Source organism: Mangifera indica, chromosome 7 (assembly GCF_011075055.1).
Source record: "Mangifera indica cultivar Alphonso chromosome 7, CATAS_Mindica_2.1, whole genome shotgun sequence".
In the NCBI taxonomy this organism is placed as follows: domain Eukaryota; kingdom Viridiplantae; phylum Streptophyta; class Magnoliopsida; order Sapindales; family Anacardiaceae; genus Mangifera; species Mangifera indica.
This window is the reverse complement of record NC_058143.1, coordinates 18,531,962-18,550,772: the sequence shown is the minus strand read 5'-3', so window position 1 is coordinate 18,550,772 and position 18,811 is coordinate 18,531,962. Positions and strand designations below refer to the sequence as shown.

The following is an 18,811-nucleotide window of genomic DNA, read 5'->3' as shown; positions in this document are numbered from 1 at the left end:
TCTTATTTTCCCATTTTGCTCATATTTTGAAATTGGAATGCAAAAGCATTTGATTTTAGATAATCTTTTATCAAGTAATCTAAGTTTTATTAAAAACTTTACATTCTATCGATCTTCTTTTATTTAACATGATAAGTAATATAATGAATAATTTGATTACCAAATCCATATTTTTTTTATTTTGAAAGGTTATTTTGCATAAATTTTTTATTTTATTTTTGAAAGTTTGGGGGTGAACTTAATTTTTGAAACTAGAAGGGACTTAATAAATTTTTAGGAGGTTTTGAAAATTTAAAAAAAGTTTGGGGTGTTTTTTAAAATTTTAAAATTTTTGTATGTTCTTTAATAATTAAAAAAAACAATTACACTTTCCAAAAATCGAATAAAACATAACATTTTAAAGTTGGTTAGAATTTTGATATTTTTAAAGGTTTAATAATAAAAAATTTAAACTGATAAGGATATATTAATAATTTAATGTTTATATTAATTGTTTAAAAACAATTTTGTAATCACAATAAATAAGCAAAATAATTATTTCTAAAAAAAATAAACAAAATTAGTTAATGAAAGTAGATTAATATGAGAACTTGGTTTTTTAAAATTTAGAGAGTAGAAAAATCTTTTCATCAAACCTTAGGTAGGAAACAGTCATTTGGCCTTGGAGAGATTCAAGTTCAAGACCAGCCAAAAAATTTAGAGGGTACATCTAAAAAAATCTTTAGAAAATAAATTACTGGAATCTTTTGATATTTATTTCAAAAATATCAATAAGACCTCTATTGGGCTGCTTCAGATGGGTCGGTTTGGTTTTGAGTCAAGCCTATTGACCCATCGGGCTTCATTAAAAGATCCGACCCACCCATTCAATTATATGTTTTTAATTTTGTTTCTCTTTTCTTGAAAAGTATATACTTTTGTTTTTAAATTTTTGAAACACCACGACCAAAATGCCTCTTCACGATATCACCGCCGATCGATGAAACAGCCTACTAATCAACGGCTGCCTCTATCTCAGCTAACTACGCCGCCGCAAACTCAACAAAATCTCTAAGCAGCATAGTGTGCTTCATGCTGGCCACCAGCACGTCTCCTCACTCTGACGGCCAGCCTCCAGAAATTTGAAACTGGCAGTTTTATGTAGCTCTGATGATAATTTTACAAACCTTCTGGGTTTCACACTAAGAGTTATTAAAGTGAACCAAGTATTATATTTCATAAAATTTGTAGTTCTGCTTAAATTATATTCCGAATTTAAGCTGTTACTCTGTGTTGTGAGATTACATCTTCGTAGTCGTTTCTTTGTGATTTTGTTGTAAATTGGAAAGATTCTCTACGCAACTCCCTCTTTGTTGTTGATAACCCAGTAAGAAACAGAAGTGGAAAGTTTACATTATGTTAGGTATTTCGTACGGAGAGCTCTTCCTCATAATCGGTGCCAGTGCTGCTCATGTTTGTATCCCCTTTCGCTCCCTTCTTGTGACTTAAAATAGAACAGAACTCAGAAACTTCAAACTATCCTCTCTCTTAGTATGATAGTTTTGAAGAAAAAATTAACTGATAATATTTCATGTAATTTTCTGACTTAAATCTTAACCAACCCATATCTATATACGTACACTTGGAGTTGGTTCTTTTATTAGGCGTTTTGGAAACATAAATTGAACCGTGTTTGATGTTTTACGTGTTGTAGGATCTAAAGACCTCCCCAAATTTGCGAGAACAGCTGGGAGATTAGCTGGTCAAGCCATTGGATGCGTTCAGTTAGCTCGTGGCCAATTTGAAAATGTTATGCAACAGTCTCAAGCACGCCAGGTTCCTATTTTAACCCTTTTTTTTTCTAAATTAATTCTTGTCCTTAATGGGAGTGACAGCTAGTTCTCTTTGGATGTTCCTCTAAATGATGTTACTATATTGTGTTGTTTGTGGACAAGGAAGGGAGATGACTTTTCTGTTTATCCTAGTGCACATTTATGTGCAATATATAGTAATTAATTGAGTGTGTTGTAACATAAAACTTGTGCAGAAGCCTTGTGAGGTTTCTCTCCTTTTAATAGTGTTTCTTTTATCTTTATCCCCTCTTTTGCACATTTGTGGAAGAAATGATATTTGTTTGTTTGGAAGGGTGATATGCCCAACTCCCTTCCCTTTTAACTCCTCTTACAGCTATATAGGGGAAATGATCTGCCTGTGTTAAGTTTGGTTCCTTCTTGTTACCTTTGCTCTCTCATTTACCTCTTAGCAAAGTGAAGTTAGTAGAGATCTGAGTTGTGGCCACATGTAGGTGTTTTGACATCCTGTAATTAGTTTATGAAAATGGCAATAACCACAGCTTCTGGAAATGCTTTGCATCTTTTGTCATTCTTGTATATTTTGGGTACAAAAAGAACTCTAAGATGCAATGCAACAGCTAGAGGCAGTTTGGTATGAAATCAAAAGTGTATCTCTTATTAACCCAGGCCCTTGACTCCAAAGCTGATGGACAGTCCTCCAGAACCTACTTCTAATCATGATGGTAGTATTCTCAGCCTTAACATTTCTTTACTTTCTGCTTATGCATGTTATATAATTAACTTGACTGCCTTTCCAGTTGTCCTTGTTAATGGGCAAGCTTCATTCAAAAAATGTGAAGGAGACTTTCTGTCAACAGACACTGTATTAAAGGTTTTTAAATCTTAGGATGACTAAATTTATTCCTTATAACAAAGCCTGCCTTTCATGTCCATTACACCCTTTGTATGGACCTTTTAGGGCAAGAGGTCCAAATCATCTGGCTCATTAGATTTACACAGCCAAGCAACTGCATATGCAAGACTGGCTGAATCTAACACTATGAAGAGTGGTTCTTTGAAGGGCATTACAGAGAAATAAAATTCTGAAGATGAAGCTAGTTTGTTTACTGTTCTTCCAGTATCGGCTGAATGCACTGGCATGCGTCCAGATTGCAAAGTTAAAATTTTTCTGTGATTTAATCTTCTAGTAAACATTTGATCTCTATCCTTTTTTTTTTCTCTACAAGTGATAAAAACTGAAAATTCTCTGATAAAATATGGTTATGAACTTTTTCTTGGAAGCAATTTTACTTTTGACCTATTGCATGTTAATACATTGGTGATTAAGCTGACATAATTCTTTAAATGATTTTTTAACAAGCATGAATGGAAATTTATTGAAAGAATTTTTCTCTAGTTTACAGTTATCTTTAATAACTCACAAATGATATGGTGTGGAGTTTAAAAGGATCAGGACTGTACTTGAAGCAGAGTTAGCGCATAATGCCAAAGATTTCTTTTCTCAGCCTGACCAATTACCGTGAATGAAAAGGTGTTGCTCTTTAGTCTTTGTCTACCTTTGTACATTGTTCTTTCCTCATATCTGTTGGTTAGAAGATGTATAAGAAATTGTTTGATATTTTTTTAAAAGAGGTATAGATATTGGACATCTTGCTAAGCTTAGTATGGTTTTGCTATCAGTTTTTGGCTCTGATTTACAGTTTATGTGACCAAAGAAACATTTTTTATAATCTCATGTTTGTGGTCTTTTAATCCTTTTCTGTGGGGTTGTGAATGTGCATATTTACGTGGAATATATTCTGTGTTGTGCATAATCAGTGCAGTGTATTAAAATAATGGTTTCTGCAAAATAATATAATCAGTAATTGTTTCTTTTGTTTCTATTTTATTGTCTCAAGATTACCAAGTAACCGTTTTGTTACATTATTGGTTAAGCTGGTATTTGGGTTTAGTTTCTTCAGGCACTGTATATATGTTTGGCCTCAATGGATGTGGTTCAGATTTTAGAATGATATAACTAATGGTAATTCTATGCTTGTGTTTCAGTTGGCTCAACTGCATCAAGAGGAAGTTATGCGATATTCAAATGAATCTTAAATCATTCACGTACTGACCAATTAGTTAATTTCTGTTTTGCTAGGGGTAATTTTTATAGTTACATTCCCATCTTATTGTTGTCAATATGATGCCTCAATATTATATATGCAACTCTCTCTTTCATTTTTGGTTGTGCCCATATTTGCTTCACTTGTTTTGTCTTAGTTGTGCCCCCCGCTTTTTTTTTTCTCTGAAAAAGGGTAAAGACCGTTGATTATTCACACCAAAAATTGTAGATTTATGCTTCTGTAAGGATATATAGTCCCCTCTAGTTTTTGCATGACTGCCTTCAGATTTAGTTGTTCAAAATGTCTATCGCAAAAAAGTTTATTGGTGTTTTGATTGAAATGATTGGAAGTTTAATTGCTCCATTATTTATAAAGTGAGCTGTATAGTGCTACTGTTATCTCGAAGGCCAGACAAATTGTTGCTATCATGTAATTTAATTGTTACTGATGGCCAAACTGGAAAAATAACATAATCATCACACTGTACTACATTTTAAGAGCAGAACATTATTCTCATGAATAAATGTTTGGCCATAGCTGAGCAAACTAGACAAACTTATTAATTCAATTCACAGAACTTTTAGTAAAGTTGGAAAGTTTTCTTTTTGACCTTCAGTTGAGACATCCAATCTAATGTTTGTCTTATCTCATCTATCACTTCATGGCTCTCCTAACTATCCTTATAGAATTACTATTTTGTTTCAATTGCCATATTATGTGTAAATCTCATAGTAATGCAAATACAGATTTTTGGCAATGGTGATCTACTTATAAATGATCCCTGGGATTTGGCCGTTCAGGCTGCACCCAGTAGCCTTCTTGGTTTCTCGCCAGTCCTTTGTTCTCACTTTGCTGCCATTTCGGTGGGATCAAGAATTGCTTCTTCAAGAAGTCACTTGCTTTGTTCACTAATGCAATATCCCTTCTGCTGGTAAGCACAAATTTTTGGCCCTTCCCGTGATATCTGTTTAATAGTAGACAAAAATGAATGATATATTATCATTGAAGACCTATCCTGCCCTTAACATCCAATAGTTGTGGCTTTTGTTGGGTGCAATGTGTGATGACAAAAGAACAAGACTGCATAATAATGTATTTTCCAAAATTGTTGATTCTGATTCAGAAATTGCTGCATTTATTTGTTTTTCCAGAAAGACTGAGTGTATATAATGAAGATTTCATAACATAAGATCTAAATTAGTTCTGAATGTTTAGTGGAACATAACATATTTTCTCCTGCCATAGCTTCAATTGTTTGGTAGCCCTGGAAAATTTTGTGGCTTTTACATACCCTAAAATTATACCTAGAACTTTTGCTTTCTACGCATAACTGCAATTTTATTCAGTGTTTCTACAGTTGCAAAGGGTTGCAAAATTTTTCTGGATATTAGGTTGATGTAAAATTGCTGACTCTTGTGGGCCCAAGAAGTACTTAAGTGATGAGCATGCTTTAATGATTTTATTGTATATGGTGTGACATACCGACCGGAGTACCTTGGCTCAATATGGAATTCTTTCTAAATGCTAAAGAAGGGTATACTAACCCATCAAGTAGATGTAGATGAGCTTCCAAATTATGGAAGCATCCCAAATCACTTGTCTCTTTCAGGAAGGGGGAGTCCTTGTGATCCAGAGCAAGCTCCACCCCAACATGCGAGTAAAGCCACAGAGACATTTCGCCTAGTTTTCGAAGTGCCAGTGGTATGTGCTCATTGAAAAATATCCCAGGTGCCTGTGGTACCTTGTCATGAATGTTCACCACTCTCAATATTTTCACCCCAAGTTCTTCAAGCCGTTCCTTAAACCTGATATTCCCGACTCTTGGTCCTGAGAATGAGAAGACACATGTAGGTACAACCTTCCCACTGTCCATGACATCTATCCCAGTCTCTGCTATGTCATATGCACTCAGTATTGCTAGTGCGCTTCCTAGACTGTGACCTGTGATTGTTATGCTCAAATTCTCATCCTTGTATTGCTGTATTAATCGCTTGACTTCTGCTAAAATTTGTTCTCTTGCTGAGCGTTTGCACAACTGGCAACTTTTATTCTTGTTTGTGTAGAGATCAAGGAACCCGGACTCGACTCTGACCCTTGGATCTGGACAAGGGATCTTCTTCAATGAAATTGGCCTTAGAAAGTACATAAAGTCTTCAATCCACTCCAGCCTTGTCAGTGTGCCCCTCCAAGCAATGGTTATATCCCTCCGTCCAAGATGTGCTGACATTTTATCATTTGATACTGCAACATAGCCAATCCAATTTGCTGTTTGACTCCATGCTTCAGGACATATTGATCTCTGGAAAAGGTCTGGGAGATTGATTTCACATGAAGCATGGATGTAAGAGGCTACTTCATACCCATGTTGCATGAGACCAAGACACTCAAAAAACTTGGTAGGCCTATATTTGCAACTGCCACAGTACTTGGAGAATGTTTCAGAATCAAATGCGTCATAACAAGCTTGAGCCATTTCTCCATATCTTATTAGTTCAGATCGCAGGAGGGGATCCAAAGGGTCAAGCATGCCTTCCCAATTATCCAGACCATGAATTTCTAACCAAGTGTCTGCTAGCTTCCTCATGTCTTCTTTACCTATGATAATTTCTTCATCATCTGCTTTCTCTTTCTCTCTTTCAAGCTCTGAAACCACATAACCATTATTCATAGACGAAACTCCACCTTTTATAGATGTTAGTTCTTTGTCTTGTCTTCTTTTTAGCACTGGAAATGAAAATTTTGTTGCTGTAATTGGAGTTCTGATGGGATATTTGAATGGGAAGGCCTCATGCCTGTATCTGTTGTAGGGTGAGATTATCTTGGGTAGAGGGGTAGCCATTGATTTGTTCTCCCAGCAGCTTAAGCTGATGATGGACTAATAAAATGGAGCAAGATCAGATATTTTTTTGGGGAGCATGAATTAGTGTTTAACATTTCTAAGGACTAAGCTATATCTTTTTGACCTTAAAGATTTATTTTATTTTATCTGTGATCTTGATCTGTGTGCCAGCTTAAATTACGTGCACTTTTTATCATGCAGGCTTTTCAGTCTCATATGAGCCAGATGTATCTGAACCTAATTTTTTTTTTCTTCTGACTAATCTGAAATTGAATTGCTTATCCTTTCACACTTGAGTATGTTTTTCAGATTTTCCTGCATATCTATTCTTCTGGACATTAAATTCTCCAGTACGAATTTCTGTGTAATTTTGTCATATAAACAAAGACTTGATATTTGAATAGTTCATGGTTTTGCATTAAGCATTTGGTTAGGTATGGGTTCTCTGAAGTCTTGTTTTATTAACTTTGAAGTCATTTTCATTGAACTAGTATGTAGAAATATAAAATGTTTCCTGTCTCTGTAGAGTGATGCAATTTTTTCTGAATTCATACAGACAAGTAATCTTGTTAAAGTCATAGCATTTCAAATTTTAGGTTGCATTATTTTATATCAAAAGCCAGTTTCAATTATGAGGTTGTCTTCTCATTCTATTCCTACCGGAGAATATATGGGTGTCAGAAATGAAGTTGGCTCCTTTGAATGCCTGTGTCTGTGTGAGAGATGTTATAAACTTGAAATGTTTGTTTTCTTTATGAAAATGTTTTGACAGGTTTCATATACAATGTGAGTTGAGTCTCTTCCTGGAAGTTTTTAGCATGAGCTCGTGTTTAGACCAGCCTGGTCAACCTTGAGTTGGAAGTTGACTTTAGTTGTAACAGACCACTTGCGCTTGAATAAGAATCTGATTAAATAACCCTGTCATTTGATCTCAGTTACTGCCCATTTATTGTTTATTGTTAATTTAAATTTAGAGCAACTGATTGCTTTCAGATTGTAATTTGTTGGCCCTTGGTTGGGCGGTTTTTTAAGAGATTAGTATACTTGGTTGGATTCAAATTAAATCAATCAAAAGTCAATTCGAAGTTAGAACAGTCAATTTGAGATCGAATTTAATTTGATTTGTGGTTAAACAGTAATATCAAAGAAGACAACAAGTTACCAAAGAAGAAGAATCATTAAAAAAGCGAGTTCCGATGCAATGATATTGACAAACCTTTATACTCAAGGCAAGCTGGTGCATTAGCTTTAGTTCAATACATAGATTTGAGCTTGAGTTAATTCGGTTTAAATTCAATCTTAATTATATACTTAACAAAAATTTCACATTAGTAATGATATTTGAACCCGGTTTAATTTATGAGTTGTTCAAAAACGAGAATTTGTAATAAATTATAATAATAAATGGTCTTATTGAAATTTATTAAAGATTTTTTTAATGGTCAGATTAATTATTTCCGTCAATATTTTTTTAATAATTAGACTTTTTTTTTTAAGAACAATTAATTATATTTCATTTTATGTTCTCATCTCACATTACTTATATGTTGTATAAAAATCAATGTTTTCTTTAAATTCTTTTTCTTTTTAATCACCAATGCAAAGAAACATTTTTTAAAATCTTTTTTCAGAATAATTAGAGCATTTTTTTTAGTTATTGCAATGTTTTAATAAATAAAAAATAAGTTATTTTTATAAATAATAAATATATTTAATGCATTTAAAAAATTAAATAATGTCAGATGAATAATAAAATTACTTTAATTTAAATGTGAAGTAAACTTTCCTTTTCTTGCGGGGGTCAAAAATCAAACATGCGTGTTGAATGATGACCTTGATCCCATGGGCCTTTTTGGGTGTAGTCAAAGTCTAAAGAGTTAAGAACAAAACAAGGTGAAAAGACTTGTTCCCACCCAAGCTTTATTGAATTACTTAACAAAGACAATTCATTTTTATTTAAGATAAAAATATTAAAATTTGTCTAACTGATGATGGATTTATGAAAAAAGATATTAAAAAGAGATCATCAATGACAGAGAAAGAGAGGTCACAGATTTCAGTTGTCAAAGAAGGATAGTTTGAAAATAAAACCATATGAAAGAAAATATGATTTTTCAAAACTTAATCTTAAGAAAATTATTAATTTTTTAAACTAAAAGATAAATAAAATAAAATTTTATTATTTTTAATATATAACTAATTAAATAATAATTTTATCTTAAAATAATTTATTTTTTTAATTTTAATAATTTATAAATAAAAATTTAAATTTTTAATAATTAACGGACACCAATTTGAAAGTTCAATGAATCTTGAGTTGGAATAAATCTTTTTGCAAAAATAATAGTAATAATAATAAAGAAGGCCTAAAAGTTACAACATCTAGAGCTATGGATAGGTGAATCCAACAACTTCATCAGCATCTCTAGTGTTGGCCCAATATATTATCAAGCTCATATTAATGTTTAAAGCCCAATATTACAAACTTATTTGTGCCTCGAATAAAAACTTATTAATAAAATTATGTGTATTTATTTTAAATACATATTTATATATATTATTAGATAATTAAATAATTCTAAATTAAAAATAAAATAATATTCAATCATGTAATAACATATATAAATGTGTATACGCGTAATATTATTCAAAATTAATTTAAGTATTACTACTGTGTTATAATATAATTAAGTAATTTTAAATTATAAATAAAATAATATTTAATTACATATAATGACATATTATCATTAATACATAAATTAATATTCATCGTTTGATATGCATTCTTTTTCTTTATCTATAGAAATGGTCGTGATTCAATAATTCAATAATTTTATATGCATTACCAATTAGAACAAATATATGCACAAACATTAGTGTATTATCATATGATTAAAAAATTTTAAATTAAAAAGAAAGTAACATCTAATCAAGTGATGACATGTCAACATTTATATATATTATTAAAGCACATAGTATTACTCTTAATACAATAATTATTATCATATAACATCCTTTCGTACCGTAATTTTCACTTGACCAAATATAAAGAATTGATCAGTATCTAATTACATCATTTGGAACTATCTAAGAAGTATTCATACAATATAATGATCTAATAGTTAATGTAATCAGTAGTGTTTATTTCGTGTTAATTTAAGTCTCAAGTCAAAGATTTTCAATCTGATTTAACTCGAATTAGAATCATAATGATATCTTTTAACCCTAACCTGATATAAACTATGTTCAGATTAATTTAATATGACCCAAAATTCTCTCTCATATTATCCAATTCTACTTCTAATATAATATTTAATATAACACTTTATCTAGCTTATAATAGCCCAAAATTATATATTAAAACCTTTTAAAACATATTAGTAATCTTAAAAACCAAAATTTACTCACATTATCCAAAATTAAAATAAAAAATTTGGAATGAAAACCCCAAATAATTAAAGCAAGCATAAGTACAAGGAGATCGATGTCGACAATATTATTGAGCAACTGATTGAGACAATTCGTTCCCAAGCTAGCTGTTTGTAATTGTAAACAGGAGTTTAATTCATTGAATCCTCTCCCCTTTTTCGTATCATTTCATTTTGAATAATCCCATCAGTCTTAAAATCAATCAACTTTCAACATTTTGAATTAGATTTTCATGTTCCCCCAATACACTTCACGTCTTATCTCAATTTAATTCTATTGATAGGCAAGTTACCCTTTTCAGATCATTAATTATATATAATTAAATGCTAAGTATTAAAATTTTTATAATAAAGATTTGAATTTAAATTTTTATCACGTTATTAAAATATTGATTTATTTAATATAATAATTTATAAAATAATTTTAATACGAACAAGCAAAGAACATGAGGCTACTTCCCGATCCAAGGAAACTTTAATTATAAATTAATTAAAACATTATTTATGTAGGGATAATCAATTGAATTGATCCCAAAAAATTCAATAAAAAATTTTATAAAATAAGCATAAACAGAAGATGCAGGTCCTCCATAAATAAAAAAATTGGAACTACATTCATTCATTCATTCAGTCACTCAGCCAGCCTACATTCACCATCTTGCTTATCCCAAGCACATAAACAAATGGCCATGAATGCAAGCCCCATCAACAGGCACATGGCTTTGTTCCCTCTATGAAACTTCGTACCGAAATAAAATAATTATTCATCAGAAACTAGTAATTATAAAAAACCAAATAAATGGTGTGAAGAATCTTTCAAAGATTAAATTAGAAATTTTCAAGGAATAAAACACTCAACAAACTTTGACAAGAAGGACAACCCCAAAAAAAAAAAAGAAAGATTCACAAGGTGATTACTAAACAAGCCAGAAATTAGCAATAAACATTAAGCCTGCAGACACTAGGTTTCAGTTTATTGCTTCTTGTCCATTACAAATGTCTAGATCTTTGATATCTATATACCATCATCAGATGATAAAAATACAGACAACACATCCATAGAAAACAGGTACCCAGCTAGCTCAATCCATCCATCTTTTTCTCTGCAATTTCTTGGTTTAATGGTTTTAGTCTTGGAGCTAGCTAGGATATATGGGAGTACTTAACAATTAAGACCAGCAAGCCACAAATATAAAGTAATTAAACCATGGTTAATTAATTCAGGTTCTGCTTCTTGCACTTCTCCATTGCTCTTGGAGCTGAAAAAATTCAACAAAAATTTATGTTAATTAATAAAATCAGAATATTTCCTGATCTAATTGTGTTAATAACCATGCATATATACCTAGCCCAATGGCTTCAGATCCTTTCATTATGCGCAGGCGCTTGCATGAGTCAACAAACATCCTGTAGAAGATCAAAGGATTATAAGGATTGCTAAGTAAAAATGAAAAAATGAAAAAGAATTATGTATAATTTAATAATGTTTATAAATGGACTTTGAATCTTGAAGGTGCCAGCCTAGCTAGTTAGCATGGTAACATGCAATGCAATGGATCTAATTAAGTTGATATGTTATGTTGTGTAAGCAGTTATTGTTGTTGAAGTATGTATATGACTATACTTAAATTGAATTTAATTTAGGGTTTTCAGAGGAATGAAGAACTTACTCCCATGGAACATCGCCCACGAGCATCCAGTCGCCATCCTTATCTTCATAGGTTGGCACATACTCAGAGCTGTTCAGGAGATCCATCAGCTTGCTTTCATTCATGAAATCTATCATCCCTTGGCTTCCATAATTACCTATACATTTGCAAACAAACCATTTATCAGAAAAATGATGATTATAACTTGTACACTGTGCCTCTAACACTAGAATAAGATCAAATGATGTTATTGAAATAAGGGTTTCAATGAAATAAAGGTCTCAAGTTACCCATGGTGAAGGAGCTGAACATCTTGGCCAATGCATCAGAGAGCTCTTGGTAGCTCTTGTACATCTTCAAGTCCACCTTACGAAGATATGGAGCTCCATCCATGCAAACCTTCACAAACGCTGCACTGCTGCCGCTCGCCTTCTCATTTTCCTCACTTGGGTTTTTCTGGGCCATTATATTCTTGCGATAAGATCGAACTGGTGGCCAACCCACAACCTGAGTTCTGAAATCCAAACAAACTTTGTTTATTTAATTTAAGAACAAGCAAGTTCGTGGAATATTTGATTGGAAGAAAGAGCAGATCATAAGATAAAACAAAGTGAAGAAAAAAGAAACATACTTTGCAGGTGGTTTGGCTGGATCCTTGGTGCAAGATGGGAGGAGTTTCTTCTCTTTTGGAGAAACAATATTTTTGACATTCTTGTTCAGATCCACGGCTTCTTTAGACTGAAGATGAAGTTTCAAATCAACAGTCTCAAAGAAACCTCTTTTTCCAGTGGCCTTGGGTGTTTCAGGTTCAGTTTTGCCACCACCAGGCAATCCCAGACAGAGTTCAGTCTCTTTCAGGTTCAAATCACGCTGTACGCTAAGCATGTTTGCCATTTTCAGGCTAACTTCCATGGAAAAACCAAGCCTTTTTCTTCTTCTCCTTTTATATCTTTGTTGTTTTCTCTAGATGGCTATACTTTTTCCTTTCTCTTTCTCTTGCCTCTCCTTCTACTTTGTGTCTTCTTCCTCTCCTCTTCTATTATGTACTGCTGTTGTGTTGCTAGAGAGAGACTCCAATAATATAACTGTGGGGTGTTGTGCGTTTAGCTGCGTGTGTATGTCATATCGAGCTCTCTGATGCATGATTTTTCGACACATGGACAAACTTCAGACGTTGATTTTAAGATGTTAATTTAACCAAGTAGAGAACATGATTGGTTGTTTGGATTGGATGCCTCATGGTTTACTTCTACTGTTTCTTAATTTACACTTTTGGTCAAGGTCAAGGTCAACTAACTTGCACATGCAAGTGCAACCCACTTAAAATCACTTAACCATCCATTAATTACTACTTAAACAGTAATTATTTTGAGTAATTAAGGAAAATATGATTTAATGACACATTAAGCTTCATCATTGAACTGTCACATTTAATTTAGTTTAGGTATAAAACTACAAGATTAATCATTAATCATAAGCCAACTGCTGTCAGCTAAAACAAGTGAGACTAAATTCTGTGCAATTATGAATCTGCCTTTCAACTTATATTAAAATTTTCTCATCTTCTTTGTAAATTAATCTATATGATGCTGGGAAGACCACTTTTTTCAGTATTCAGTTTGAGCCATCTTCTCTTCCACATCTTACTTTCCTTTCCAATACATTTACAAACCCTGATCACTTTCATAATAAACCTAAAGGCCACCACTTTGATAAGTTAAAAAGAGCAAGATAAATTACTAAATCCGGTGTTGCGATCACCCTGCAGGACACATAAACATCAATCAATGGAAGTTATCAACATCGCTCGTTCGAAGCTCTGAGGCCATGGTGGTGACTTAGAGACAAGTCACATCTATACAATAAGGAAAACATCCCTAGCCCCCGCTATATAGCTCTACTCTTGCTATGTCACCATCTCCCAGCCCCAATTTTGCTTGTTTCTTTCTAACCTACCTCTCTGGATAATTATCCAATCCTTCAAGCTTCTCCAGCCACATCTTCTTTCTTTTAACTCTCCATCAAGACTCTCCCCGAAGAAAAAGGCATACCCTTTTCATCTTTTAGGCTTGGTGAAGTCTAAATCATATAACAATACAAGAAACCTATCTTTTCTTCATTTTTTGTTTGGAAAACCCTTAATAGTACCTCCTTTTCCGGTAAGGACAGTGACTTCCGTTTTAGATAACTTCCATGATCGAATACTTGTTCTTTTTTACCATTCGAACTGACATTTTAGCCTGCAAGATTTTTAAGTGATTCTCATATAAAAAATATATATATATATACCATTAAAGATGGCAATGATCTGGGTGATTCTGTGATCATTTTACGGCCACAACATTCCATGCACCACAAGATTAGATCATCTTCGTTTTTTCTTCTCAAAGGTGAAATTGATGTTCATACCTGCCTTCTTCTTAATTTCAACAGCTTTACGGGCCACCATATATTTATATATTAATCTCTTGTGGTCCTACATATACACGCACAACCATCAGACACATATAGATACGTAGGTGTTGACATTTTTTCTGAAACATTTGAACTTATGAATGTGATCAAAAAGGATAAATATGTTTTTGACAGGTTTCAATGGTTTCTAACCATTAATTCCAAAGTTAACTATGGAAAAATCAAAGAAAACAGATCTGAAATCGATCCCTTCTGCAGAAGAGAGACATGTCACATTAACTAACAGTGCATTAATTAATTAAGAAATAATGACCAGTAATGTAGTTTATTATGGTGACCCTACAAATGAAATATATGAGAATCTTCCTTGAAATTATATTATTCCAAATGTTGGTAGAAGCTGCGACAATGGATTCTATTGTGGGGGCTGACTAGGGAAGTGTTTGCTCGCAATGTCTAGTAAAAAAATGCGTGCATTAGCTTCGCCTTAGTTGATTCATTATCTTTTCTCCTAACTTACGCGTTTTCCAATAATCTATTCGTTAAACTTCCATAATACATCTGTTTAGAGATATTCAACTCAACTAATCTTTGTTTTCTTAGTATAAGTTTATTAGCTTCAACTTATCTATCACAAGGTTTATCATCAAAAGTGATTCTGCAAAATATACGATCGATGCAGGAATTTACACCTGTTCAACGCAAATCAAAGAGGATATCGAATCCTGTATCGTGTTTGGCAACAGATTCACCATTCCAAACGCTTTTATAAAGAGATATTTAGATGAATATCAGTTAATCTTTGTATACTTTTTTTATAGTGCTTTTATATATATGTGTGTGTGTGTACAGACCATTTTTCTCATTTTTTGTACAAGTTAGATGGACCTCATTATTGCATGAATACAAAATGGCTTCTATCAAGCATTTACTTAGAGGCATATCTGCTACAACTGTAAGCACTTAAATCCCCGAATGCAGATGTTGTCAAGTCTTTAAGATAGTGAGAATAACGGGAACCTTTTCATAAACCCCATGAAAAAAGGCTAAAATAAAACCATGAAATAAATTATAAAAATGACGCATGTCTTGATATTTTGGGATAGGAAGAAGAGAGGTGAAATTTATGGTGGGTGATTGTTTAAAAGGTGTAATCGAGGGTCCCTAGCATTAAAGCTAAAATGTGAGCTCATTGATTGGTCTACTTCTGTGGCTCTGAGGAGTGGCAATTACAGCTCTCTCCAGTCAAAAATCATATTTAAGACTCTATTCTTATGCAAATGCCTAACCAAATTTAGGGTGAATCCATCGTTTGGTTTGAATAAGTTAACTCAAACTAAAATTCTAGTTTATTAGTTTAGAACAAGTTTGATTCATTTATTCATTTGATAATAGTATTTATCTTATTAATGATACTTCTTATTTTTCTAATGATACTATTCATCCCGTAAACAACCTTTTAGTAATCTTGTATACTATTTAAATAAACTTTAACATAAGTTAATTAATTTTGTATAATACGAGTTTCAATTTTCGTATTTATAAGTTCAATATATTTTCAATATGGTGTTAGAGCACAAATCAGATGACAGACTTAATAATCTAACGTGTTTTGAATATAAGTGATAATGCACCTGTTCAAACGGACTTAACCAAATGAAGGGTTTAACAGTCTATGATGATTACACTTGATAGAGGGTGTTAGAGATTAAAAGAAAAAAAAAGTCTTATATTTAATAAAAATGAGTAAAATAAGTGGTATATAAATATAATATAGTGAACTTTAACATAAATCAATTGATTTTATATATTATAAATTTTTATATTTACACTTATAGATGTAATATATTTTAACAGAGTTAAGTATCATAAATTCAATATGAGGTTAAACTAACTTAGATAATCCACCCCTAAAATTTACGTTGTCCAACAAGTTACGTATTTGCATGAGGTCGAAATACAACCTACAGAACAGACTACTGTTCGCGCAAAAGCAAGCCCATCCTTAAGAAGTTGTTCTGGCCCAACTCTACAAATAATTCTCCGGGGTCCCAGATCCCAGACCCAGCCCCACCGTGACTGGCACTGGATGTATGGACGTGGGGGGCTTCACCAACATCAAGTACTCATTATTAGGTGCGAATCAAAGCCTAGGACTTCCAACTCCGACAATCAAAGGGCCAAGATTAGATTTTCAACGGATACCTGTGCTGTGGGTCCTACTCACTCCTTCCACCACTCGTGTGCTTTCATCCCCACACGTGTACCTTCTTTATGATGCTTCCTTCCCACCTAGCGCCATCTTTGTCAATTTTCATTTTCTGTTGTCCACACGCTTTTATTTTTTTTTTTAGAATTTAATTTAATTTTCAAGAACAATTAACCTTTAGTCTATATATTTATTATAATGTAGAAATTTATTATAAGCATATATTAATTTTCTAAACTTATAAGCATATATTAATTTAAACATAAATGGCGAAATCTTATTATAAAATTAAATATTATTTTATTTTTAATTAATATATTATTATTTGTAATAAAATAATATCAATCATTTATGTGTATAATTTTATCATTAATAGTTTGATAAATTTTTATCTTAAAAATAAAAAAAAATATTTATTTGTGGGTGTTATTTTTAAATTTATTTTGATAATTAAATATCGTAAGCTTAAACATCATTTATTAACTAGTTTGCTCCAAAATATAAATTAAATAGCTCAAAATTTTTTAATATAAAAAAATAATATTATGCATATATTTTTATTTATAATTTAAATATAAAAATAATATAATATTATGTAATTAGATGTTATTTTATTTTTAATTTAATATTATATAATTATATAATTATATATTATTTATATATTACAAATATATATTCATAATTTTATTAAATATAGAAAATTGATACCATTAATGGAAATTGCTACGTGTCAGAAAGACGATGCTTTGCGGTGGCAACACCATTACCAACATCCACCATCAACGTATAAATTTTCTAAACCACCACACATGATTATTAATGGAGGTGGGCTGGGTGGGACGGGCATGTCTGCGAAAGCACACGGTTTGGTTCTTGTTCCATTATACTTATATTATTGAAAAACACTTCATCTTCATCTTCATCTTACACATGTGGCTGTGGAGATCCATGAAGCTTCTAAAAATGGTGGACCCTTTCTCGCCAGAAATTAAACTCCATAGACGAACTTACAAATACAATATTAGCTAGAGCTGTAAATTAGTAAGACTCCAAACTGTGTTTTTGTCTAGTCCAAATTCTCCTCTACTGGTGCGGGGGCTTCATGAGTTGGGTTGGTTCCTTCATGTACTGGCATGTTAGGACCGTGATGCCCTTCGCTAAGCTGTGTTTGTCACTTTGTCGAGCTTTCTTGGCTGAGCAATAAAAGAACTCTCCTGTTTCTTGAAGCTTTTACTCGGTGATAACGCTTCAAGAAGCATGAGACTTCTTTTATATAAATCTTAAAAAAAAAAGTGTTAAATAAATAGTTGGGTTTTTCATGCTTAAATGTGTCGGCATATTTTTTATTATGCTAGTGTGAAGCTGACGAAAATGTATCACCACCGACTTCGCACAGTCTCTCATAGCCTGTACAAGGGCTGCAGTGGACAAGATTATAGTTTAAATATGATTAAAATAAGCTTACTTCTGAATCATGCATGCATGTTTCTAGGGCACGAAAGTGCTTTGTTCTTTTCCAAATGTCAGAGAAGAAGGAATATTAAAAGGGAAAAAATTGTTCTTTCCAGTGTATTTAGATGATTGCTCCATTAGAATTAAACTAACCATATTAAGTTAGTAAAATTTTAGGTTTAATGATTAGTTTCATAATTATAACACCACCTAAAATAAGGGCTCGATGTTGATATAATGTTATCGAGTCACTTTAAAAGAGAAACATGGCGGATTCTTCATTAATTAGGGCAGCCAGCTGGGTTCAATATGTAGAAACAAAAACATGCAGAACTCAATCAAATAAGAATCTCTGTGCACCACAAATGCCAAGTAGTCCATGTCACTGAATACACAGTCAAAGCTATTGCCGACCTGCCAGAGCCATGCCAACTATGCATTCAACTCCATCGAAGGGTCATTTCAAAGAAGATGTATATCTGACCCAGAAACTTTCTGTGGACAAAAATTTACAAATAGACCTAATATCCAGTTGTTTTGTTAAGAATCCCTATCCTGTAGGACTCAACAAATGCCAAACTGGAACTTTTCTGCACCACCAATGCAGGCTAACTACCAGTTTTCTTTCACATGCTAGCCTGTCATATAGTCATATAAACGACCATATCCACGAACAAAGGGCAATACAAATTGTGATCCACGAACACCATAGCTAAAGACAGCAAGCTAATTAACAGCTCAAACATTCGTACTATATTTGTTTTGAGTAAAAATAGTGATGTATGAATTACAAATACTCAAGCCTATTATGTTTGAAGTTAGTTTTGTGCATCAAGAAATATTTTTTGAATATTATTAGAAATTAACAAAATTAGTGAAATATTAAAATTTTCATAAGAAAACCTTGATTTAAACCTTTAT

At 32.3% G+C, this 18,811-nt stretch overlaps 2 protein-coding genes and 1 pseudogene across 2 annotated transcripts; 1 reads left to right on the top strand and 2 right to left on the bottom strand.

Annotated features, from left to right (window-relative positions):
* Positions 1-767: 767 nt before the first annotated feature.
* Positions 768-7,848, top strand: LOC123221544 (annotated as a pseudogene).
* LOC123221347 (phospholipase A1-Igamma2, chloroplastic-like) lies at positions 4,667-6,955 on the bottom strand. Its single transcript, XM_044644192.1, has 2 exons — positions 5,443-6,955; positions 4,667-4,862 (listed from the first exon to the last, which is right to left on the bottom strand). Exons 1-2 carry the CDS (start codon positions 6,735-6,737, stop codon positions 4,667-4,669), a joined length of 1,491 nt encoding a protein of 496 aa, XP_044500127.1. The 5' UTR covers positions 6,738-6,955.
* Positions 7,849-11,055: 3,207 nt separating the features above from the next.
* Positions 11,056-12,903, bottom strand: LOC123220213 (auxin-responsive protein IAA14-like). The gene is made up of 5 exons (XM_044642282.1): positions 12,446-12,903; positions 12,105-12,328; positions 11,836-11,971; positions 11,511-11,572; positions 11,056-11,424 (listed from the first exon to the last, which is right to left on the bottom strand). The coding sequence occupies exons 1-5, from the start codon at positions 12,724-12,726 to the stop codon at positions 11,381-11,383; spliced, it is 747 nt and encodes a 248-aa protein (XP_044498217.1). The 5' UTR covers positions 12,727-12,903; the 3' UTR covers positions 11,056-11,380.
* Positions 12,904-18,811: the final 5,908 nt, after the last annotated feature.

What these genes read in the sequence shown, in the direction of transcription:
- LOC123221347 (XM_044644192.1), bottom strand. Translation starts at nt 6,737, where the DNA reads ATGGCTACCCCTCTACCCAAGATAATCTCACCCTACAACAGATACAGG. An exon ending in CATCTACATCTACTTGATGG is followed by an intron (nt 4,863 to 5,442) that starts GTTAGTATACCC and finishes ACTATTAAACAG; the next exon opens with ATATCACGGGAAGGGCCAAA.
- LOC123220213 (XM_044642282.1), bottom strand. Translation starts at nt 12,726, where the DNA reads ATGGAAGTTAGCCTGAAAATGGCAAACATGCTTAGCGTACAGCGTGAT. An exon ending in GTTCAGCTCCTTCACCATGG is followed by an intron (nt 11,972 to 12,104) that starts GTAACTTGAGAC and finishes GCAAATGTATAG; the next exon opens with GTAATTATGGAAGCCAAGGG. An exon ending in GTGGGCGATGTTCCATGGGA is followed by an intron (nt 11,573 to 11,835) that starts GTAAGTTCTTCA and finishes GATCTTCTACAG; the next exon opens with GATGTTTGTTGACTCATGCA.